Raw genomic sequence first — 26,551 nt, forward strand, 5'->3', positions numbered from 1 at the left:
TGAACTATACAGTCGATTAAGTTCTTATTTACATCAAGGAACTTCAAGTTTACAGACTTTTTCCAAAAAATTGCCAAACCCCCCGCATGACCTTCGGGATCTACTGTATACACCCGATCATAGCCAAGCCACACTTGTAAGTCTACTAATATATTTCTACACCGCATAGTTTCCATAAGAAAAATGACCTCAGGGAAGTGTTTTTGACGCAACTCCCTAAGGCGTGAAATTGTCAGGCCTTGAGGCCGCCCCAAGCCCTGACAATTCCAGCTTACGATACTCATTGGGATCGCGGCGATCCCTCATGCGGGATCACCCTTGCTACCTTCATCTTCCCTGCTATCTGAGTATCTACTGCTGCTTCCTGTCCTTTTCGCTTGGACCCCACACCTGAGCCACTGCCCTCCTTGCCATAGAGGTCCTGAAGAGCACTAGATCCTTTCGCCTTAGATGCTTGCCTTTTACGGATATGAGGTCTTCTTCTAGGTTTTGTCTGCTTCCTGCAAATCCCGGATGGTAGTGAAGAAGAGAATTCAAAACCATGTTCCGTTGGATTTCTTTTGTCACCTAAAGACCTGCATCTTTTAAGCGGCTCTGCTCTATCTGATGCTGTACTTGACCACGTCTTCGCCATCTTCCAATTATTTGCATCTTGATTGCTGAGCCTTTGATCAACGTTCACTCTCTCCACGGGGCCAGCTCGCTCCTCGCTTCTGAAGGCTCTAAAAGCTGAAGCCATGAGCTTCCCTTCTCCCTGACCTCCTTTCCCATGATACCGAGATGCTGCCGCTTCATTCAGATCAAAGTCAAAAATTCTACCTTTCCCTTTCTCAATGTCCTTGGTAAACACTGGAGGAGCTTCTAAACGCAACACCGTTTTTTGGAGCATAGGATCCTTCTCTGTCTCCGCAATTGATGATTGAATGCGATCAATTCTAACCAAGCGATCCTCCTCAGTAGCCATCAAAAGATACCTGCGCATTTCTTCCAACACTTCTTCCGATATCCTTCTCCTTCCTGTCTGAGGGTCAATCCCTACTTGAGCTTCAGAGAGGACACCATATAAAGGATCTTGAGGCTGTAGAAGTCTCTCCGCATCAGCTTTCTCCTTAAGAATCTTCGGCCTTCTTTCTAGTGCTGACTCTCTTCGCTGTCTCACAAGTATAGGACACACCTCCTTTGCATGATTCAATCTCTGACACTCATAGCACCGTTTTTGAATTCTTTCATAGTTAAAGCGAACCGTAGCAGTTCCTCCTTCCGGTAGATTGATCACCTTAGTCTTCCTCAGAGGACGAGATACATCAAACCTCACCAAGACTCTCACATAGTCATGTATCTGTGGCCTATCAGGATCGAAAGCCACCACTTTAACTTCCCCGAGACACTTTTCCCCTAGCGCTGTAATCGCCTTCTCGGTGTAATAGTTCACAGGGATATCTCGTATCTGAACCCAGATATTGATGAACTGCAGATAATCCGCTGGCGGATTTTCTACCCACCGTTCAATCGCGAGCGCCCATTCATTAGAAATATGAACTCCCTTCTCTAAGACATCGAGCAAATCCTGTTCTTTGTCGAAGAAAAATTGAAATCTCTCTTGCGATAGCGCCACACCTCGAACCCTTCCTTCCTTCTGCCACTTCCTGGGCATCTCATGAATTAATCTTGACATCTTCTGACAATCTGGATTGAGAATTCGCCCAATCAGACTCCGAACGTTCCTCTCCGAAGATCGAAACTGGGGGAGATTGGACATCTCAAACTGTGCATCTTCCTCATTTAAAGATAAAGCCATCATCGCTTTATCCATCGCGTTCGACATCTTGAAGTTATGAAGATTTTCTGGAAAATTTGTTCTTCACCGACAAAGCTTATGAACAAACACTTGAGATGCTTGAAGATCACTCTGGAAAGTTGTATTTTTGCGGTGGTTTTGCTAAAACGTGTCAACACTTTAACGACAGCTAGGCTCCACTCACCAAAGAACAATATTTAGCGAGAGAGAATCAGGCCCAAAAGAGGGAAACTTTTTATTTACTTTTCTTTTTAATTTTACGCATGTGATCTTACACACAAAAAGTGGTAATGCAAATTATAAATTAAGTATATTAGTTATTTCGAGTATTTGTGGATAAAATGAGTGCATCGCATGGAGTCCTTCTCCAGGCCTTTGAATACGTGTCATTCCCGATTTGTCTACTGGCTCTCTAGTTCCTCAGTGGCTTCTTCCTGTTGAAGCAAGATATAATGAGGTTGAAGTCTAATGTATTTTCTTTTGAATGACTTAGCCTTGATAGCATACAGAGGTGAAGTACGATGTTTCCATCAATCATACAGAGGTGAAGTACGATGTATTTATAAGCATCTTTTGAAAAGGAAATCATAAACAAGTAGCAAAAGTGTAACATTAATGTATTTTCTTTTGAATCAAACTTAAAATTTTATTCAAAAAAAAAAAAGGATGGAGCTCAGCCGCAGTTGGCTGTGCACACTGTCACAACGGGAGATCCTGATTCTCGAGCCTGAGCTGAGCCAGAGCTTGAGCCTGATCCTGAGAATGATACGTGCCTTCTAACAAATGGATGGTTCAGCAGCTCAGCTGCAGTTGGCCGCTCTTCCGGTTTCGCTTTAAGACATTGAACAATGAAATCTCGAGCCTGTAGTGATAATGTATCCGGTATGTCCGGAAGCTCGGCCTTTCCGATCCTAAACAGGGCTTGATACTGCGGGTTTGAACAAAATCTGACATCAACTCTTATTTTACTTGGAAAAAATATTAAAAATGAAAGATCTAATAAAACACCAACACTTCTAGATCTTGACGACTTACTGGGTATTCTAGATCGCAGTAGGGGATCTTCCGAGTCAGCATTTCAAGCACTGTGCACCCAAGGCTCCATATATCAGCTGAATTCCCATACCCGTCAGTATGCTTCGGGTTAATAACCTGAACACATTGTTACGTTCCATTTAGAATCAACCATACAAGTATAGCAATATGTATTGTGACAGTTAGAGGAATCCACATATATGTTACGTATGGGCATAATAAGTCTGAGGAACCAACGTCACACATCAGTAACCACAAAAGTTCCAAGATCCAAAAATTATGTTGAAAGTGCGACATGTTTGTCTACCATTGCAATCACATAATCAACATAGTAGAAAGGAAAAGTGTGATAATTTCCTAGAACAATACCTCTGGAGCCATCCAGAAGGGAGTCCCCTTGGAGGACATAATATCGTCGGATTTTGACACCTAAATAATAATATGACAAGTATCAAGAAGGGGCATCGTAAGAGTAAAAAAAAACTATAACATCTATAAATGGAAAAGAACCTTTGCCATTAATCCAAAATCTGCAAGCTTAACAGCTCCAGTGGCGTCCACCAATATATTTGCACATTTGATGTCCCTTTGTCACATCAAATGAGGAAAGCAAGGGAAACAGGAAATGCCGGAAACCAGATGCTTAGGAAATACAGGGACAACAATGACGAGAGTTTGCGAGAAAAAAAAGTGGAGAAAAGTTTCTATTAGTCTTACCGGTGGATAAAACCTTCTCCGTGTAGATAATTCAAGCCATCTAGGATTTGTCTTGTGTACATGGACACTGCAGAGTCCGGAATCTGGTATGTTGGTAAAGTTTTAGAATGGAACCTTGGGTAACAAGGTCAAGAAAGATGAACATATTCGACCCATCCTACCCACACCAAAAGGCATTATTCAAAGAAAATTCTTTGGCAGCTGCAGCAAGTGTGGACAAGAAAGTCAGAACGGGAACATACCTTGTCTGTACCATGATATCTCACGATATTCTGATGCTGAAGCTGACTAAGTAATGCAATCTCCTATAGAAAAATGAAAAATGAGTCAATATCAAGGAGGATATAAGCTACCAAACATTTGACAGATCAATGAAACAATGCTACAATCACCTCCTCGAGTTGCTGTATGCATTCTTGTGCCTGATCACTTCCCTGTTCAAATAGTGAAACTTCCTTGACAGCAAAGAAGTCCCCATCACTATCCATACAAAAAAGTATCTTCATCAGCCAAATGCATAAAGGATTCAAATTCAATCAGTACGACTTACCCTGTAATGCCTTCATACACGGAGCCAAATGATCCTCGTCCCAGAAGCTGTCCCTTCAGCCAAGAACTGGGAACGCGATAACCTCGTCCCACTAGTTGACTGTTAAGCCAAGACGTGATGAAACATCTGGAAGAATAGATGGGAGAAGTATCGGATACTGTGCTAGAGGAGGAGTTACCACCCTCATCAGCAGGTTCGAGAAGCCTCCCTTCCGTTTCCACATCTCTTTCCACTTCCTCAACCTTGTCGGAAAAAGAAGAGGAACTTGGACGCCTAACTACTTCATGGGTAAGGAAGTCCCAAGATGATCCTCGGTAATCAATAAGAGGTCCTTTCGAAGTTAACAAATTCATAAAACTCCCTCTTTCGCTCGCCTCTGACCATGTGGACTCAGGATGATCAGCAGTACCACTAGGACCTGCTTCATTCAAATTCTGAACTGGATACTTGTGAAACTCGTGGTCGGAAGACTTGAACTTATCACGCTTCTCGAAAGCTTCCCATGCGTCAAAAGATATAGCCAAATCGTCAGGATCCGTTTCTCCATCTTCAACTCTAAAGTTCCTGAAACTGATTCGATCTGGGAACTCTAGAGAGCGAGTCATCAGAGCACTCCAAAGAGAACAAGTCGAAACTGAGAGATCTTCGGATGAGCTAGAAAAAGACGCTGCCTCAGCATGGTTATGCTTCACCACGTCACTACGCTTTAACCGCCGGACTGGCTTTTTATCGCCTCTACGACCCGACGACTTCTTCATAAGAGCCTGTCGATTTTTTTGGTAGCTAAGATTCATATGGATGGCTTAAATTGGATGGCTTATAAGTGTTGCATAAGTCAAGTCTCTGCATTACTGCGTATTGCTTTTGAAGTAGGTCCATAATTATTAATGGTTACAGTCATATCTGTGAAAAAAAAATTTGACCAAAAAAAAAATATCAATCTTTCTCTTCTTAAAGTCCACTTCTTCTTCTCTTTTTTTTTTCCCTGTATCTATTAGGTTAAAAGAAGATTAGCACCAGAAATTACACAAAGCCGGCAAAGGTATAACACTTTTCTGGAGCCACAAGCCGGCGTGAAACAGGATACACCCGGAGACAAACAATGAAACTAAAACTGACTTCACAAACTTAAGAAAATAAATGAGAGTAAAAGAGGCTAAAACATATTGGAGGTTAAGCATAAACTTTAGGAACAATAAAGCATATCGAAGCTGGAAGCAGGATTGAGAGGGAAAGCGAAGCAAGCCTATCTTATTAGACTTGAGCTGATATCTCTTAGAACCGTTCCCTTAGGAACCAAACCAGTAACCAACACACTTACCACTTCTTTAACAAGAGAAGCCACCGTAGAATAAGCCATCAACTCAAGCAGCCAACGATGAGACACATACATTTTTGGCGATCGACTACTCCAAAACCGTCGCGATTAAGCATAAGCTCCACAGCTCCTTACCAAGAAATCCGGAGAAATCCTTTGGTTCCAAACCAAGGAACCGCATAACTTCCCCGCTTCGATGTTTTATAGACTGAAATCATAAAACCAGAACCAATGATGAATGACAAGACTATCCAGAGACCACACGCAGCAGAAATCGGGCACCTCAAAGAAGAACAGACCGCCCTAAGACCACAACAGATAAACTCCAACCGATGCCCCGAGCAAGAACTCCATCCAACTAAGTCACTAAACCAAACACACTCCAGCACACTACAAGCCTCTAACACTCCTTCAACTCCAAGAAACATAGGATGAGATACAAGCTTGATGAATCACCAATGAGACGCCTGAAAGCCGCTTGACCAGGTTCGATGGAAGAATTAAACACCCACATCATTGCCGGCTATAACCTGCAACCGCGCACCATAAAACAGATTCGAACCCAAAGAAGCAATCCAAGCTAACCACATAGTAACTTCAAAACTCGATCCCAAAACAAAGGTCCCGTACAAGAGACCTCAACACAACCATCCTAAAGAACTAGCTTCACCGAACTCAACACTTTGAGAGAAGGAACAAACGGGAGATGTTCCAAAACAGAACGAGATCCCCGAATTCCGGCGTCGGAACCCTAACATCAATCCCGCAACCACCGCACATAACCTAGCAACACCTCAACCTGCGGAACCTCCGACCCAGCTCGAGCAACGAGAACCCACCGAGAGGACAGACAAATCTTTCCTCCAAACCAGATCGAACCTTCTACAATAAAGACGTCGAATGTAAGAGTATGGAAAGTATATAATCACTTTAGATATCAAAGGACTACATAATCTGTAATTACGTCTCTGTATCTCCTAGAATATTGTCTTCCCTTTCTTGTAACTATCTCTGTACATTCTTATAAGAACAGAGCTCCCTCTCAATAATAATATCATTCGATTCCTTTAGTTAATATGGTATCAGAACCTCTATAGGTGAAAACCTAATTTTTTTTCCGCCTCTCTTCTCCCAAATCTCGTTTCTTCTTCTTCTCCTTCTTCACTTAACTTCTTCACGCATCAATGGCTGAAAACACAGCTGAGCGTACTGTTATCTTCAATCCCAATGATCCACGAAACACCTTGCTCTCGGTAAACATGTCGAGCGTAACCAAACTCACCACGACGAACTACCTAATGTGGAGTCGTCAGATTCGTGCACTCCTTGAGGGTCATGAACTTCATCACTTCATTGAAAACAACAACACTGCACCAGATCAGACTGTTATAGTCAGGTCATGTTCGTTTCGTGATCTGGAGGCGGCATCCAGACGCAGATGCGGACCGATGTTCGTTTGATGCTAAATAGAGGTTAAGTTGGACGCAACATCCAGATATATTTTCATAACTCATCTAGATATTTTAGGATTTTTGGATGAGATTTTTAAACGTTTCCAGAAACACTAAACTCATCCAAAAATGTAAAAAATCGATAATACCCTTAATTCATCCTAAAAATTAAAAAAATTACCTAATTTCTAAAGCTAATTTTTTTCTCGCCGCCAAAGCAAATCTCTCTCTCTCTCTCTCTCTCTCTCTCTCTCTCTCTCTCTCTCTCTCTCTCTCTCTCTCTCTCTCTCTCTCTCTCTCTCTCTCTCTCTCTCATGTTAGAGAACATATCAAAATGCTCTACTGTTATATGATTTTCTACGTGATAGAGCATTTTGATATGTTCTCCCCAAAACCGGAAAACCGAATTTTCCCCCCTAAAACTGGAAACCCGAGTTTTCCAACCAAAACCGAATAACTGAATTTTCCCGGCAAACTAAAAATCAAGTTTTCCCGGCAAAACCGGAAAACCGAGCTTTTCAGCCAAAACCAGAAAATTGAGTTTTTCCATCAAAACCCGAAAACCGAATTTTCCCTCCAAAAATAAAAAACCGAGTTTTTCGGCCAAACCCGGAAAACCGAGTTTTTCGGGCAAAACCAGAAAACCGAGTTTTTCGGCCAAAACCCGAAAACCGAGTTTTTCGGCCAAAACTCGAAAACCGAGTTTTCCCGCCAAAAACCAAAACCGAATTTTCCGCCAAACCCGGAAAATCAAGTTTTCGGCTAAAATCCGAAGACCGAGTTTTTTGGCCAAAACCCGAAAACCGAGTTTTCCCGCCAAAAGCGGAAAACCGAATTTTCCCGCTAAAACCGAAAAACTAGGTTTTCCGGCCAAAACCCAAAAACCGAGTTTTTCCGCTAAAACCCGAAAACCGAATTTTCCGCCAAAACTGGAATACCGAGTTTTCCGGCCGAAACCCGAAAATCGAGTTTTTCCGGCCAAAACCCAAAAATCAAATTTTCTGAGACTTAGTTAAATATTTTGTGTAAAAGTCATTTGAGTTTGATGTTATCATTGTTGTAAAACATGAAAATAGAGTTTAGTGTTTATTATTGTTACATTATAATGTTATAAATCATGAAAAATTGAATTTGATATTTATTTTTATTTATGTTTATTTTATTTGCAGTTAAACAAAAAATTTTACAAGTTAAAACATGAAAATTTAATTTCATTTTTTATAAAAAAATGAAAAATTGAATTTAATGTTCATTTTTATTTATCTCTATTTTATTTGTGATTAAACATATTTTTTTAGAAGTTAGTTTCACTTTTAGATATAGTTATATATATGTTTAGACCAAAAGAAAAGATAAGAAATTTTTGGTCATTTGACATAAAACTCATCCAAATACAAAAATACAGAATACAAAACGAACCTAACTGCATCTAGATACAGTTCAAAACGCATGGTCCCAAATTTACAGAATCGCGAACGAACAACATCTGATTGCTGCATCCAATTACTGCGCGCAGATGCCGTGTCTGGAATTCTCATCCAGTTCACGAAACGAACATGGCCTCAATGGTCAATCACAACCTAATCCTGCTTTTGCGCCTTGGAGGAGACATGATCTACTTCTCTATAGTGCCATCATTGGCGCGATCACTCTGCCCGTTAAGACGGTTGTCTCCAGTGCCACAACCACGAAAGAGGTGTGGGATCTTCTCTTGTCTACCTTTGGCAACCCGACTCGTGGTCATGTTTGACAGATCAAGAGACAAATCGAGTCATGCGTTAAAGGAACCAAGACCATCAGTGAGTATCTGCGTCATGTTAAGTCCAAAGCCGACGAGTTGGTGTTACTTGGCAAACCAATGGATCCAGAGGACGTCACAGAGAGAATCCTTGATGGACTTCCTGAGGAGTACAAACCAGAGATCGATGCTATCAACGGCCGCGATACTACGATTCCGTTTACTGAGCTGTATGAGAGACTCCTCAATCGCGAAGCCATGCTCCTTTGCAGAGAACCCTCTGCTGTAACTCCGATTGTAGCACATGCCACAGATGCTAAACCTCACAATCACTGGAAGAACAACAACAATAATAACTACCAGCAGAACAGAGGCAATCAAGGAGCATCTCAACAGAGGTTTCACAAACCTTATCTCGGCAGATGTCAAGCTTGTGGTGTTCATGGACACAGCGCCAAGTACTGTCCACAGTTTCGTCTTGTTCCAGGAGCAACAATGACGCAACCAGCGACTCAAATGTGACCTCAGCAGACCTGGAACTCTCACCAACCAAATATGGCGTGGCAGCCTCAAGCTAATCAAGCGATCATGCCATCTCAGATGAACCAACCAATCATGTCTGATGCATCTACATGGCTGTTTGATAGTGGCGCCTCACACCACATGACATCTGACTTGGCCAATCTTTCTCTGCACAATCCATATAGCGGGGGTGATGGTGTCTTACTCGGTGATGGGTCAGGACTCAACATCTCCCACACTGGTTCTTTATCTCTTCCCTCCTATACTAAACCTTTTTTTCTTAACAGTGTCTTATGTGTTCCATCACTGCAAAAGAACTTAATATCTGTTTTTCAATTGTGTTCGACTAATTGAGTTGCTGTTACTTTTACTCCCACATACTTTCAGGTCAGAGACTTGCAGACGGGGGCTCTACGTCTGGAGGGCAAACCTAAAGATGGTACCTATGAATGGCCGCTTTCCAAAACCTCCAAACCTCCTTCTCTTGCTTTTGCTTCAGCCGTCAAGACCACTATGTCTGATTGGCACTCGCGTCTTGGTCATCCTGCTTTTCCAATTCTTCAAAAATTATTTTCTGTTTTTCGATTACCTGTTACGTCTGGTGTTTTAATGGCTTCTCCATGCACTTCCTGTTCTATTAATAAAATGCATAAGTTACCTTTTCAAAACTCAACTTTACGTTCTTCTTTTCCCCATGATATAGTCTTTTCAGATCTTTGGACTTCTCCAATAATTTCAGAAGATGGTTTCAAATATTATGTTATTTTTGTAGATCATTTTACACGCTATACATGGTTATATCCATTAAAACAAAAATCCCAAGTGTTTGATATTTTTACTAGGTTCAAAGTCTTGGTTGAAAATCGATTTCAAACCAAACTTAGAACTCTATAAACTGACAATGGGGGTGAATATATAGCTTTAACAGCTTTTCTAGCATCTCATGGCATCTCTCATATGACTAGTCCACCGCATACTCCTGAACATAATGGTATATCGGAGCGACGACATCGACATATAGTCGAAACTGGTCTTGCTTTGTTATCTCATGCTTCAATGCCTAGATCGTTCAGGACATATGCGTTTGCTAAGGCTGTCTATCTTATTAATAGAATGCCAACCCCGATTTTACAATTTCAAACTCCTTTTCAGTGTTTGCATGGACATGTTCCTAACTATGAAAAACTTAGAATTTTTGGTTGCTTGTGCTTTCCATGGCTTAGACCATATGCATCTAACAAGGTTGATGCAAGATCGGCACCTTGTGTCTTTCTAGGCTATTCTATTACACAAAGTGCATACTTTTGTTTAGATAGAGAAACAAATCGGATTTATACTTCGCGTCATGTTGTTTTTCATGAATCGGTTTTTCCATTTTCTATTACTTCTTCAAAGAGTTCAACTGAGGATGACCAAGATGTCCCAGTCAGCTCTCATCCTGTCGTCTCAGTTATACCACAGCGGGTCACTCCTACTGTGCCTCTTCCTACTACACCAGTAACTCACACAGCTCCACCCGCTACTACTCCTACTCAGCCCACTGAAACTCAACCACCAACAGTCACTAATTTAAATCCTCCCCTATCGCAACCACCCATGGTTCCTCAACCAACTCGAGTCAGTACAAGAACAAGAAAGCCAGTCCAAAAGCTCAACCTTCATACCACAAAAATACCCACCTCAGACATGATTCCCAAAACCGTCGCAGAAGCCCTCAAGAGCCCCCACTGGCGCAAAGCTATGAGCGATGAATTTGATGCTCAAACAGGAAATCATACGTGGGATTTAGAAACACTAACTCAAGCTGCTAATCATGTCAATGTTGTAGGTTGCAGATGGATCTTTACAATCAAGTGGAATGCTGATGGAACAATAGCTCGCTACAAAGCCAGACTTGTCACGAAAGGCTTCACTCAAAGACAGGGCATCGACTTTCATGACACATTCAGTCCCGTTGTCAAGCCCGCCACAATCAGAACCGTTCTCAGCATTGCAGTGACTAAAAACTGGAACCTGTGTCAGCTTGATGTCAACAACGCATTTCTTCAAGGCCATCTCCAAGAAGATGTCTACATGATGCAACCACCAGGTTTTGTGGACAAAGACAATCCGCATGCCGTGTGTAAGCTAAGAAAGGCGATTTATGTACTTAAACAAGCCCCAAGGGCGTGGTACAACGAGCTTCGCACCTTTCTTCTGCAATCTGGTTTCAAGAACTCTGTAGCCGACGCGCCTCTCTTCATCTACAACAACAACGGCGTCCTCATATACATGCTTGTCTACGGTGATGATTTAATCATCACTGGAAACAGTCCTTCTCATACAGAACGGTTTATCGAATCCTTATCTCAACGTTTCTCGCTTAAAGATTTAGATGATTTGTCTTTCTTTCTTGGTATCGAAGTCATTAGGACCAAAGAAGGATTACATTTAAATCAAAGTCGATATATAGCTGAACTTTTACATCGTACCAAAATGACTGATTGCAATTATATTAAGACACCTATGTGTTCTAACACTTCCTTGACTTTGTTTTCAGGTACAAAATTAGATAATCCTGCGGAATATCGAGCCGTAGTCGGAAGCCTTCAGTATCTCTCCTTGACGCGGCCTGACATCTCCTTTCCGGTGAACAAACTGTCTCAGTTCATGCACCAACCAACAACTGAGCACTGGCATGCTGTCAAACGCATTCTCCGGTATCTTGCAGGCACCATAACACGAGGCATCTTCCTTTCAGCTCAAAATCCTTCAAATCTCCATGCTTTTACTGATGCGGATTGGGCTGGAAATAAAGATGATTATACTTCTACTGGTGCCTACATAGTTTATCTTGGTCGACATCCAATAGCTTGGTCCTCCAAGAAGCAAACTGGTGTAGCGCGTTCCTCCACTGAAGCTGAGTATCGCTCCCTCGCAGCCACCACAGCCAAAGTGTGCTGGATTCAGTCTCTCCTGTCCGAACTCAGCTCTCCATCTCCAACGAAACCAGTCATCTATTGTGACAACATTGGAGCAACATACTTGGCGGCGAATCCAGTCTTTCATTCCCCGTATGAAGCATCTAGCTCTTGACTATCATTTTGTTCGACAATTTGTGCAAAGCGGCGAACTGCGCGTATCTCACGTCAACTCAGCTGATCAACTTTCTGATGCACTGACCAAACCATTACCTCGCCCACGCTTTGAGTCTCTCGCTATCAAGATCGGACTCTCCAACGGCCGTCCGTCTTGAGGGGGTGTGTAAGAGTATGGAAAGTATATAATCACTTTAGATATCAAACGACTACATAATCTGTAATTACGTCTCTGTATCTCCTAGAATATTGTTTTCCCTTTCTTGTAACTATCTCTGTACATATAAGAACAGAGCTCCCTCTCAATAATAATATCATTCAATTCCTTTAGTCAATATCTAAAGCTGAGATGAAGAGACATGAAACTACCAACAAGACTTACAATAGACGGAGTACGGAAGAGAAGGAGACCGGCGGTGGCGCTATCAGAGCCGCCATGTACGACGGAATCTGAAACTTGACGGCTGAGTTGTTACGAGAGAGACAGATGATATTTTCTACCGTTGAATGCGATATTAAAGCGCCACGCCGGTCTCTATATTTATATTTATACGCCTGTCTGAAACTTGACGGCTGAGTTTTTACGAGAGAGACACACTTCTTCTTCTTTATATTTATCTTTTTTTTTTGTACTCTTTAACAGTGGTAAACATAAATGATACTCCCTCTGTTTCATTTTACTTGTCGTTCTAGACATCGACACACATATTAATAAAACATTTAAGTTTGTATATTTACTAGAAAAAAACATCATTACCAATACACCTAACCAGATTTCGACCAATAGAAAAATAGTTTAGAATAAAAAGTCAATAAATTTTGCATTGAAATCATAAAACGACACTTATTTTGAAACAAAAAATTTGTTCTAAAACGACATCTAATTCGAAACAGAGGGAGTAGTATCTACAAAATGGTAAATATGAAAAATTTCCAATTTAAAATGAAGATGTTCTTAATTTTAGTTTTATTTTTAAAATGTAAGCTAAACATAATAATTCGAAATAAAAATCATTAAGAGTTTGTTATTTTAGTTTTTAAGTTAGTTACAATTAAATTATTAATATGTAATTATTATGTTGTTAAAAAAAAGTAGAGAGCTTTTTAAATATGACTCAAAACTTAAAGTTAAACACAAAATTAACCTATGATTTTTTGGAACTTTCATTTGCCTATTCACCCCCAAAAGTTTGGATATATTCACGAAAATAACACTACTTTTTTTTTAAAATGAGTTTTTTACTCTCTCATCCTCATCTTCTTCAAGTATTTACAACATTTACATTGGTATCAATACACCAACCACCATGAACAACCAATTTGAAGCTCTTAATGCATCTAAAATCGATTTACACTTCTTCTATCTCATTTCTTATGAACTAAAAACAACATAAATTTCATTTTCTCTTTTTGTTCATCCAAAAAACTCAAGATTTTGATTCTAAATTTTTTATGGTTCATAGAACCATTCAAGCTTATGATTTTTGGTAGGTCAGTTTTGTCATGCTGATTTCAAAAATTGATGGATTTGATTTTTCTAAAGATTTTCATGGATTGTAGCAGTATAAAGTAGCGTTAGAGCCAATGTATTACTTTGTTTAACAAGAACCTCTACGTGTTTTGGTTCAGCCTGCAAAAGTGTTTCATAGGAAAATAATGTTTAGGTTTTATTATTGTTGTGAGACTGTACAATCACGTATCATTTGACAAAGAGAGATTAGTCTTTTCATCTCAACTTTGAGAATACAAAGGTTAACTATAATATTTTGAAAGTCATTATTAATGAGTAAAATGTAAAGAATCATTGTTCTAATAACACCATATTTTGATAGAATTAAAAAATCAAAAAAATACTCAACTTTTTGAATAACATAAGATCTATATAAGATTATAAAATCACTATACCAATAACATAAGACTTTTAAATATTTTAAGAATCATATAACAATAACAACATAGTTTAGAAATTCTTTAAATCCTTACAAATCAATCCCCCACTAACCTCCCCCCTAAGTTCGGGTTTACTAAAAGGACTAGGAAATACCTAGAGATTGTTAATACTAATAGAATTAGGAGTTATCTGATTTTATATAAGGAGTTGCAAACATGTTGCAACACTTAAGAGTTTTTTAGATTGTTGTGATCGATAGCTTAAAGTTTTGGGAGGATTTTCCTTAAGATTAATAAGAGAGCAAATCTTATTATTGTGGTGTGTTATTACAATCGAGAAACTCAAAACTATATTTGGTATCAGAACGGTTGACGAGAAATCTGCAAAGAGACTAAATACCCTTCGAGAGAAGAACAATACCCATCGAAATATGATTGGGAGGTATGTGTGACAGCGATTAAGTCAGAATATCTTGAAAGTCAGCTGTGAGACACGAAATGAATGTGATCCTTAGTTTGAGGGGGAGAATGTGAGATAACAAACTAAGTCTCACATTGGAGAATTATACAGGGAGTGTAATATATAAAAGATGTACAACTCTAATTAGTACGAGGCGTTTTGGGAAGGAACCCAAAAGTAAATCCATGCGGGCTTGACTCTAAGGCCAAAGTGGACAAATAGTACTAATCATATAATATAGAGTTGGACATGGGCTCAAATAATCCCAACAATTTGGTATCATAGCATCGAAGGAGGGGAAGGTAATGAGAGAGATCATGAGCATGTCGTTAATGATACAACAAGGGAGCAGGATTCTGATCACGAGAATTCTCAAGACGAAGACAGTGAAGTAGAAGACACAGGTTCAAGGAGGCCACACAGATAAACAAAGAAGTCAAGTTATTTAGATGACTACATCCTTCTCGCAGTAGTCGAAGGGGAGCGCTTATTGCTAAGCGTAAACAATGAGCCGTGGAGTTATCATGAAGCAATAGAAGAAACAGTGTGGAGAGATGCATGTGAAGATGAGATCAAATCAATAGTAAAGAACAAGACTTGGGAGTTAGTTGAGTTACCGGCTGGAGCTAAAGCAATAAGGTTAAAATCTATCTTATTAAAACAGAAACATTATAACTTCTTTTAGGTGGATTTTTAAATTGGACATCACATTATTATTCTTAGTCTAACATTTCATTTAAATATTTCCCTAAAAAATTCAATATCAACCATCTATCATTTAATTCCACTATAAGATCTATGTCTTACATTATATACATATATTTAACAAAATATCTATTCTTTCGTTTAAGTATACTAACATTATCATATTTATATTATATCATTAGTACAAATATAACAATCCTTCTCTTTTATTATAGTCAAATGATTACAATAAATGTCTCCAATATAAATATTACACGAGTCTGAATTCTTAAAAATAAAAATATAAATAGACAGAAATAAAAATAAATATTACAGATGTTATTAAAAATACAAATATTATAAGAGTAGGTTGACAAAAAAATATTAATATTACACGAATCCTTAGCCTGTCATTATATAATTTTGACTATCTTGATCCAGTTATCTCCTAAACCAATCGATTCAATTAACCAAATAACTTAAGAACATGTTTCCTCCCATCATTAAACTATAATTATCTTAAACACAAAACCTCTTTGAATTAAAAAAACAATTATTTGGCATCAAATATTGATGAATCTTTAAATTTTAAATAGCTTGATACAAAACTTTTGAAACTCAATACTAAAGATATCAGAATATATTTTTTTTATGCTAAAATAATCAAGATTTGCTTTGAATATACACTAAATAGAATATACTAATCGTATACTATTATTTCAATAACAGAAACATCAATTTATACTTTAAAAAATCGGTTGCAGGAAAACCTCTTCACCAAGTTGAGTCTACTAGGCCTAAAATCTCGGTTACAATCAAATATTCACAATCAAATTGCCAGATTTGATAAATCATGAATATGGAAAATCCCATTTTCCAAGTTTATTCTACTATACCTAAAATTTCGGTGTCATGATATTTTGTATTTATTATATGTAATTTAATAGATTAGATAATATTCATTTCCTCCCACTAAAATGTGTATATAAGTATTTGCATTCGCATTCATCATTCATTGGACAATCACAAAACATTTAGAAAAAAATTCTTAAAAAGCACAATGTCAAAATCAAATCGTATTGGTTAATATTATATTAGTATTTTTTTCATCGCACAGTTATATCTCTTATACACCAACGAAAAACTATTAATACAAAAAACAGTTTTAACATTGTTCTTAAACAACATGTTTTGGACAAACTCGAAATTATATAAAACCACATTATGTAAAAAGGACAAACTCTAGATTGTATTCTATTATAGAATATATTTTATGTATTAAAACAAAAATAAAACTCGCGCGATCGTGCGGATCATGATCTAGTGGATCTTTAAGGTGAAACAAAATTCTGATGGGAACATAAAAGAATTCAAAGCCAGATTACTAATATAAGTTCTTTCTAATCATATAATAAGTTCGCAAATAATAGTATAGATATAGATAAAAAAATTTACATCTTTTTTAACTTTTATAATATAAATAATTATTTTAAGAAAAAAAACACAATATATAATAATTATATTATTTAAAATAATAATAATATGACTAATATTTTTTAATATATTTTTTAGATTTTGGATAACTATTATTAATATTAATTTTATTAATTTATCTAATAAAAAAATTCATTTTTAATTTTGCGGTTAATTTATATTTATTTATTAAGGGTATAAATAGTATTGATTACTCTAAATTTTTTATTTTTAGATATTGGATAATTTTAATCATTCTTAATTTTAAATACTTATGTAATAAAAAAATTAAATTTGTTTTGTTTTGTGGGTAACTTATATATTTATCCATTAAGGATATAAAGATATTAATCACTAAATTTTTTATATTTTGAAATTTATATTTTTTAAAGTTCGGATAATACTTATTTATTAATTTTAATCAATTATCTAATCAGAAAATTAAATTCCTTTTCATTTTATGAATAATTAGATGTTTATTCATTGAGGGTAACAACAATATTAATCAGGCTAATTTTTAACGTGAAAGTAGAGGTGTCAAAATGTGTCATGACCCACGGGTTGACCCAACTCAAATTGACCCATTAACCCAAATGAACTGTTTATTTTTGATCCAATGGGTTAATGGGTTAACAAGTTAATGGATTAACAAATTAATGGTTAATAAGTTAAATAGGTCTATTGGGTTGGGTTAACTATGACCCATTTAGTTTTTAGTTAAAAAAATCGTCAAAATCACAAATACACATTTTCCTGCAAAAATCAGAAAAACGCAATTTTCTGCCAAAACCGGAAATGCAATTTCCCACCAAAAAAAACAATTTCCCGCCAAAACCAGAAAATGCAATTTTCCGCCAAAGTCGGAAAAACGCAAATTTTCGTCAAAATCAGAAAACACTATTTTCCGCCAAAACCAGAAAACGCAATTTTCCGCCAAAACCGAAAAACACAATTTTCCGCCAAAATTGTTTAAAGCGTAATTTTCCGCCAAAATCAGCAAAACAAAATTTTCGCCAAAAAACGCATTTTTCCGCAAAAACTGGAAAACTACAATTTACCGTAAAAACCGGAAAACACAATTTTCCGTAAAAACCGGAAAACACAATTTCTCGCAAAACTAGAAAAACACAATTTCCCGTCAAAACCAGAAAACACAATTTCTCACCAAAACCGGAAAAACGCAATTTCCCGCCAACAATTAGTTGAAATTCTTTACAATTTTCTTTTTATCTTTAAACAAACAGAGTTGTGTTCAATCGAAGACATATTAATTTGATGAACACTAAATATGGAAGAATAGAAAAACTTTTATTTTATGCTTCTGTTTTGTTTTTTATTTTTATTTTCAAAATTTAGAGTTTTGATATTAATTAGATTTGATTATTTTTATTAGATGATAGAAGCATTTTTATTCTTTTATTTAAATATATAATAGTTTTTAATAAATGATTTTTTGACAACATGACTCTAAAATTCGTATAATATATAATATGATCTCAAAGTAAATAATTATATTTTTTGGTATATAATCGAATAAACTGAAAACCGACTGTATGTAAACCCCAGATCGAACTGAGTAGTTATATTTTACTAACCAAAATACCGAAAAAACCGAACCAACCGAAACCAACCCGATATCCGGATTGAACATCTCTAATCCAAATGAAACCGAACTGTTATTTCATTCTCCATAACATAATAAAAATAACAACTTCATTCCATGCAAGGCGCAGATCTTATCCTATCCTAGTTTATATTAAAAACAATGTTAATCTATTTTGGAGGTGTACGTTTGAGATTTTTTTTAGAATTCAGAAATTTTAGAAGTAGGAGGTGTAAATTTATAATTGCTGACCCATAAATAAAACCCAAGTCGGTAAGCTCCTAGGACCTAAGTGCTGATTGTTTTAGACTATTGATCTCTAGAAGTTCAAGTATAACATCACAAACGACCTCGAAGTCTTTTGGTGAGTCCCGCCGTTGACTCCTAAATCAACGACAGAGACTTTCTCACACTCTCTGTCCACATAAGTTGTTTCATCTCCTCCTTATAAATAATAGTATGCTCAATTATCTAAACCAAAGTAAAAATAAAAATAGAAATAAACATAAAGAGCCATGCTCCTCCAGCTACTTACTATCTTCTTCTTCAGCCTACTCTCGCAATCCCTACAAATTTCTTCCCAAAATCTCAGCTTCACCTTCAATGGCTTCTATCCTCCGTTGACTGACATATCCGTCCAAGGAATTTCCAGCGTCACACCCAAAGGTGTCTTGAAGCTAACCAACTTTACTACCACGGACAGCGGTCACGCCTTCTATAGCAAACAAATCAGGTTCAGAGATTCACCAAACGACACCGTTTCTTCCTTTTCTACAACCTTTGTCTTTGTTATCCGCCCTTTAGTCCCAGGCATTGGCGCTGACGGCATGGCCTTCGTCATTGCACCTAACTTTAGCGTCCCAACTGCAGCTCCCAGCCAAGACCTAGGTCTCTTTAACATCATAAACAACGATAATGATACGCATCATGTATTCGCTGTTGAATTTGACACGGTTCAAGATTCCTTTGATCCCGACAACAACCATGTTGGGATCGATATCAATAGCTTGAAGTCAGTGAAAACTTCACCGGCTGGGTACTGGAACGAGAATGATCAGTTTAATAAGCTGACTTTGGTGAGTGCTGAGCGGATGCAGGTTTGGGTCGATTACGATAGTCGTACCCATCAAATCAACGTAACGATGGCTCCCTTTAGAAAGGATAAACCTAAAAAACCGCTAGTATCTATTGTCCGAGACCTATCCTCGGTTCTTTTGCAAGATATGTTCGTAGGTTTCTCGTCTGCCACCGGTTCGATTTTGTCGGAACATTTTGTTCTTGGGTGGAGTTTTCGAGTAAAGGGAGAAGCTCCATTGTTGGCCTTATCGAAACTTCCAAAGGTGGGGAAAAGGAGCTGGATGACATGGTTTGCCCTCATGTTTGTTGTCCTCATTTTTCTTATCATCTTATGTGTCATTCCCCTCTTGATTATATGCTTGCCCATCTGCCTCCTTCGCTGCATCCTGAGGAGGAGAAGAAAGTTCGCGGAGGAGATTGAAGACTGGGAAACAGAGTTCGCCAAGAACAGAATGAAGTTCAAGGACTTGTACTATGCAACCAAAGGGTTCAAAGATGAGGGCCTTCTTGGAAGGGGAGGCTTTGGGAGCGTTTACAAAGGTATTATGCCGAAGACGAAGAAGGAAATTGCCGTGAAAAGAGTCTCGAACAAATCCCAGCAAGGGTTGAAAGAGTTTGTCTCTGAGATCGCGAGTATCGGTCGAATGAGTCATCGGAACTTGGTTCCTCTCTTGGGTTATTGCCGCCGTAAGGATGAGCTTCTTCTGGTATACGAGTACATGCCTAACGGAAGCTTAGACAAGTATTTGCACAATAGCCCGGAGGTATCTCTCGACTGGAACCAGAGGATTAAAATCATTAAAGGTGTGGCCTCTGCCTTATTCTTTCTTCACGAGGAGTGGGAACAAGTGGTCATTCACCGTGATGTAAAATCCAGCAACGTCTTGTTAGACGCGGAGCACAATGGGAGACTTGGAGATTTCGGTTTAGCTCGGCTGTGTGGTCACGGTACAGATCCTGAAACAACGAACGTTGCAGGAACATGGGGCTATTTAGCCCCAGATCACATCAGGACAGGAAGGGCCACAACCGCTACCGATGTTTTTGCGTTTGGGGTGCTCTTACTAGAAGTGGCGAGCGGTAGACGTCCTATCGAGGTTCAAGACAGCGTGAGTGGTGAGAGGGTGTTTCTCGTTGATTGGGTTTTTCAGTTTTGGATAGACGGAAATATCTTGGGTGCCAAGGATCCGAATCTATGGTATGATTATGAAGTAGGAGAGATCGAAATGGTATTGAAGCTAGGTTTGTTGTGCTCACAGTCCGACCCAGAGAATAGACCAACTATGAGACAAGTGCTACATTATTTAAGGGGAGATGTAACGTTACCAAATCTTCAACCGTCGGACCTACGTGGAAGTGAGAGATTGCTGGGAATTCCGGAAGTGGGATTTAGTGAATTAAGCTTGTCTACCGGTGGATCTTCAATTACTAACTCTCTACTGTCTGGTGGGAGGTGAGTTGTGAATATATGTGTGTTTTGGGCAATTTCAATGCATAAGTAGAAAGAGTTGATATATTCCCTCTGTATGTATATGTATCATTTTAAGTGAATTTTAAGATTTTTCATAAGGATTAAGAAAATACAAATTTTTATGTAATTTATCTTGATTGTATAAAAATATCATTAAATAATATTATTCCAACCAATTAAAAAAAGATACACTATTTTGTAACTGGTCACAAATTTAAGATGACATTAAATTTTATCTAGATTAGTGAGAATATCACTTATATTGAAACAAAAGAAAAACCTTTAAAACCCAATTATTTTGATATGGAGGGAATATATATATATCTTATGATCAATAAGTTCTCCCAAATTCTAACTTATTGGAAAATATGGATTTGTCAATAAAATTTAACAAATGAGATTTGGTGGAACGTGAATGATAATTTTATAGCAAGAAAAAAAAAAGAAATGATCAGAATACCATTATCTATAATGGTATTTGAAACTTTTTAAAAATAAAATTAAATTATTTCAAACTTTTAAAGAGAAAAATTAAAATGTTTGAAATGAAAAATAAAATAAAATTTTATTTGAAAATCAATTTTCAATATTTTATATATTTCATAAAACAATAAAAATATCAAATTATATTAATTTTAAAATTAAAAATATCATTTTAAATTTATAAAAAAATTCAAAAAACTCTAAACTGTTTTTCAAAAATCCATAAAACTTGTAACAGCTTTTAAAAAAAAACAATTTACTCAAATCTCGGATTTTTTTGGTTTACTCAAATTTTTTATTTTCTCAAATCATGGAGTCAATAAGATCCGCTAAATAATTTTAAGCAAAGCCAAAACTTCACATAACATCACAAACGACCTCGAAGTTTTTGGTGATTCCCCACCGTTGAATTTAAATCAACAGCGAAGACTTTCTCACACTCTCTGCCCACCGTAATTTGTTGCATCTCCTCCTTATAAAATATTATGCTCAATTATCTTATACCTAACGCAAAAATAAAAATAAACAATGAGAGCCATGCTCCTCAAGCTACTCAATATCGTCTTCTTCTTCAGCGTACTTTCGCAATCCCTACAAGCTTCTCCCCAAAACCTCGAGTTCACCTTCAATGGCTTCTATCCTCCACTGACTGACATATCCGTCCAAGGAATTTCCAGCGTGACACCCAAAGGTGCCTTGAAACTAACCAACATAACTTTCATTGAAAGCGGTCACGCCTTCTATAGCAAACCAATCCGGTTCAGAGATTCACCAAACGACACTGTTTCTTCATTTTCAACAACATTTGTCTTTGCTATCCACCCTATAGTCCAGAGCCTTGGCGCTGACGGCATGGCCTTCGTCATTGCTCCTAAGTTTAGCCTCCCAACTGCAGATCCCAGCCAAGACCTAGGTCTCTTTAACATCATAAACAGCGGTAATGATAAACATCATGTATTCGCTGTTGAATTTGACACGGTCCACGATCCCTTTGATCCTGACGACAACCATGTTGGGATCGATATTAATAGCTTGAAGTCAGTGAAAACTTCACCGGCTGGGTACTGGAACGAGAATGATCAGTTTAATAAGCTGACTTTGGTGAGTGGTAAGCCGATGCAGGTTTGGGTTGATTACGATGGCCGTACCCATCAGATCAATGTAACAATGGCTCCACTTAGGAAGGAAAAACCTAAAATACCGCTTTTATCCGTTGTCAGAGATCTATCCTCTTTACTTTTGCAAGATATGTTCATAGGTTTCTCATCTGCGACCGGTTCGATTATTGCATCGGAACATTTTGTTCTTGGGTGGAGTTTCCGAGTAAAGGGCGAAGCTCCGTTGTTGGCCATATGGAAACTTCCGAAGGTGGAGAAAACAGATTGGATGGCATGGTTTACCCACTTGTTGGCTGCCCTCCTTATATTTGGCATCTTTTGTACCATCCTCCTATTGGTTTGCTCGCCCATATGCCTCGTGCGCTGCATCTTGAGGAGAAGGAGAAAGTACGCGGAGGTGATCGAAGATTGGGAAACAGAGTTCGCCAAGAACCGAATGAAGTTCAAGGACTTATACTATGCCACCAAAGGATTCAAAGATAATGGCCTTCTAGGAAGGGGAGGGTTTGGGAGTGTTTACAAAGGTGTCATGCCGAAGACTCAGAAAGAGATCGCCGTGAAAAAAGTCTCAAACAAATCCCAACAAGGGCTAAAAGAGTTTGTGTCTGAGATTGCGAGTATCGGTCGAATGAGTCATCGAAACTTGGTCCCTCTCTTGGGTTATTGCCGCCGGAAGGATGAGCTTCTTCTGGTGTACGATTACATGCCTAAGGGAAGTTTAGACAAGTATTTGCACAATAGTCCGGAGGTAGCTCTCGACTGGAACCAGAGGATTAAAATCATTAAAGGTGTGGCCTCTGCCTTGTTCTTTCTTCACGAGGAGTGGGAACAAGTGGTGATTCACCGTGACATCAAATCTAGCAACGTATTGTTAGATGCTGAGTACAATGGGAGACTTGGAGATTTTGGTTTAGCTCGGTTGTGTGGTCACGGTACCGATCCTGAAACCACGAACGTTGCAGGAACATGGGGCTATCTAGCCCCAGATCACGTTAGGACAGGACGGGCCACAACCGCTACCGATGTTTTTGCGTTTGGGGTGCTCTTACTAGAAGTGGCGTGCGGAAGACTTCCTATCGAGGTTCAAGACAGCGTGAGTGGTGAGAGGGTGTTTCTCGTTGATTGGGTTTTTCAGTTTTGGATAGATGGGAACATATTGGGTGCCAAGGATCCGAATCTATGGTATGATTATGAAGTAGGAGAGATCGAAATGGTATTGAAGCTAGGTTTGTTGTGCTCACAGTCCGAACCAGAGAATATACCAACTATGAGACAAGTGCTACATTATTTAAGGGGAGATGTAACGTTACCAAATCTGTCACCGTCGGACCTGCGTGGAAGCGAGAGATTGTTGGGAATTCCAGAAATGGGATTTAGTGAATCAAGCTTGTCTACTGGTGGATCTTCGATTACTAACTCTCAACTGTCTGGTGGGAGGTGAGTTGTGAATATCTGTGTGTTTTGCGCAATTTCACTTCATATGTAGAAAGAACTGATCATAAATATCTTATATATTAAAATAGAAGTTATGACTTCTCTTGATGTGTGATTTTTTTTAAAAATGGACCTATTCCTAGAAACTCATTTTACATTAATTCACTAATCTAATATAGCTTCATTACTCGACATTATAGTTACAACAATACTCCTAAATTTTTGGCTGCTATAGAATAAATTACTTCAAATTAAATGAGCATTCCATACGAGTCTAATGTGCAAATTATTATATGTACTTAACCACTAAATATACAGCAGTAGAACCTACCATTAGAAAATTATAGTTTGGGTTTGGTCTAAACATTTTATTACATAGTTATAGCATCGGTTTGGTCTAAATCTCAACAGCATATTGAATCAATATACCTCTGACCTTCGAATGTGTTATTTTATCTTTCTGGTTTGGATAACCAGAATAAAATACTCCAGATTAGATGAGCATTATATACGAGTTAATTAATTGTTTAGAACCGTCACATATATTTTCTCTTTTTATTATATATTTGTTTTTTATTTATTTTACTTATTAAACAAATTAATATATGCATAAAACAACATATTTGAAAATTATTTTCTGTTAAATTTTTACTCAATTTTGATTCGCCGATTTTCAAAATCAAATTTCTTTTTAGAAATATTTTATATGTTCATTCATTTTAGATAATATATTATTATATATACAAAAATGTAAGATATGTCAATTTTATACATGTAATATATAGTTTCAGAATGTTAAGTCCTTCTGTCGTAGTATTATATTTTTAGCATACATATTCTGCATTAATGAAAATAAAATTTATAAATTTATCAATTTAATATAATTTTATCATATTTTGTTCAGTATAATTTTGACAATTAAGATATTGTTAAAATATTTCTCAACATATTTGTTAGAATTATTTTTAAATATATACATCTTATATATTAAAACAAAAGTCACAACCTTGATTTATGTGTGATTTTTTTTAAATAAGCTTTAACTAAAAATCAGTTATAATTTATTAATTACTAAATATATGTTTAATAATATGTCACGTCTAAATAAACCATCGACTCCTAAAGATGCTGAAAAACCAATATTTGATTCCCTATTAAATATAAAATCTATTTATACCATTATCAAACCAGTTCATTTTCCCAATACGTTATCTTATTGTTATAACATAACAACTCCAAACATATAACATTATTGTGTTTGAAAAAATCATATAATCATTTAAAAATATGGTTAATGTTAAGAATATTTACTATTAATGACGAAAAACAAGACTTTTAAGTTTGTAAAATTGAAATTAAGCACCCGTCCGGTTGGGCGGGTCAAAATCTAGTCTATATTATTAAAGTTGAAGTACAAATTGGAGATGTTTGTAAACAAGGATAGTAGGATAAATGAGATATGTTTGGTAACATGGATAGTAGAGATGTGTACTTTCTTTTATTTACACATTTAGCCATTATATTTTCAATAAATTAATAACAAATGAGAATTGCTTAGAAACATGAATAACATATTTAATAATTCTTTTTATTTAAACATTTAACCATTGTTTTTATAATAAATTAAACAACATTCTTTCTATATTTATTTTTATTTACAATTCTGTCACTATATTTACAATTCTTTATGGTAAAAATAAAAACACAAACTGAAATATAAATAGTATATTATATAAAAATTAAAAACAGTATTATTACCTTATTTAATTTAGTCAAATATAAAAATTTCAAGAGTTTAATTTTCAAAAAAATATCATAAAATTAATAATAATTCATAGAAAACTAATGCAAAAAAAATAAAACTTTGAAACATGGATAAAAGTATGTCAATAAGAAAAAAAATGGCTTATGTTATTAATAAAAATTGGAAATCCATTATATCATTTTTAAAATATACAAAATGGACTAATCTAATTACCTAAAAACATTGTTTTGTCTAAAATAATCATAAAATAAATTTTAAATTTTATATACATATTAAAATATGCATATATTCAAAAATTTATTTTTACTAAAATATTTTCTAATAACCGTTATTAAAAATATTTTCAATATATATAAGAAAAATACAACAAAAAGATTAATTTTATATACCAACTTAAATTAAGGTTTTTATATTTCACATTAAACTTTAAGAATATAATATATATGATTATTTAAGATGGTACATATAAAATACTATTACTTATATGATTATTTATATTGACATGAAAAATGAATAGCAATATATTTTTGAAATATACACCCGCACAAGCATGCGGGTCAAAATTTATTTTAAATTACAATGTAAATATTTAATTAATATAAAAATATGTCACATTGTTTAAACAAAATATTAATATAAAAGTATTGTACAGTTGCGTTCTAAAAATCATTTATTTTTAAAACAAGTCAAATAAATATGTTGATTGGAGAGAGAATAAAACAAAGTCAGAGAAACACATAGTTTACCAGAGACACTCTAGAGTGTGTCGAATTTATTATAAAGAAAGTTTCAATAAGATAAATAAATTTAATAGCTATAAACAAATAATATATTTCACAAAAGTGAATAATAATACCCGCGCTTTTGAAGCGCGGGTCAAAATCTAG

At 36.6% G+C, this 26,551-nt stretch overlaps 3 protein-coding genes and 1 pseudogene across 3 annotated transcripts; 2 read left to right on the top strand and 2 right to left on the bottom strand.

Annotated features, from left to right (window-relative positions):
• Nucleotides 1-280: 280 nt before the first annotated feature.
• Nucleotides 281-1,825, bottom strand: LOC108844828 (uncharacterized). The gene has a single exon (XM_018618119.2). It carries the CDS (start codon nucleotides 1,823-1,825, stop codon nucleotides 281-283), a length of 1,545 nt encoding a protein of 514 aa, XP_018473621.2.
• A 646-nt stretch (nucleotides 1,826-2,471) lies between these two features.
• LOC108844826 (mitogen-activated protein kinase kinase kinase 1-like) lies at nucleotides 2,472-11,858 on the bottom strand (annotated as a pseudogene).
• A 6,929-nt stretch (nucleotides 11,859-18,787) lies between these two features.
• LOC108846941 (L-type lectin-domain containing receptor kinase IV.4) lies at nucleotides 18,788-21,049 on the top strand. The gene has a single exon (XM_018620122.2). It carries the CDS (start codon nucleotides 18,832-18,834, stop codon nucleotides 20,848-20,850), a length of 2,019 nt encoding a protein of 672 aa, XP_018475624.2. The 5' UTR covers nucleotides 18,788-18,831; the 3' UTR covers nucleotides 20,851-21,049.
• A 757-nt stretch (nucleotides 21,050-21,806) lies between these two features.
• Nucleotides 21,807-24,045, top strand: LOC108847247 (L-type lectin-domain containing receptor kinase IV.4-like). Its single transcript, XM_057005781.1, has one exon. It carries the CDS (start codon nucleotides 21,876-21,878, stop codon nucleotides 23,904-23,906), a length of 2,031 nt encoding a protein of 676 aa, XP_056861761.1. The 5' UTR covers nucleotides 21,807-21,875; the 3' UTR covers nucleotides 23,907-24,045.
• Nucleotides 24,046-26,551: the final 2,506 nt, after the last annotated feature.

This window comes from Raphanus sativus, chromosome 3, assembly GCF_000801105.2.
Source record: "Raphanus sativus cultivar WK10039 chromosome 3, ASM80110v3, whole genome shotgun sequence".
NCBI lineage: Eukaryota > Viridiplantae > Streptophyta > Magnoliopsida > Brassicales > Brassicaceae > Raphanus > Raphanus sativus.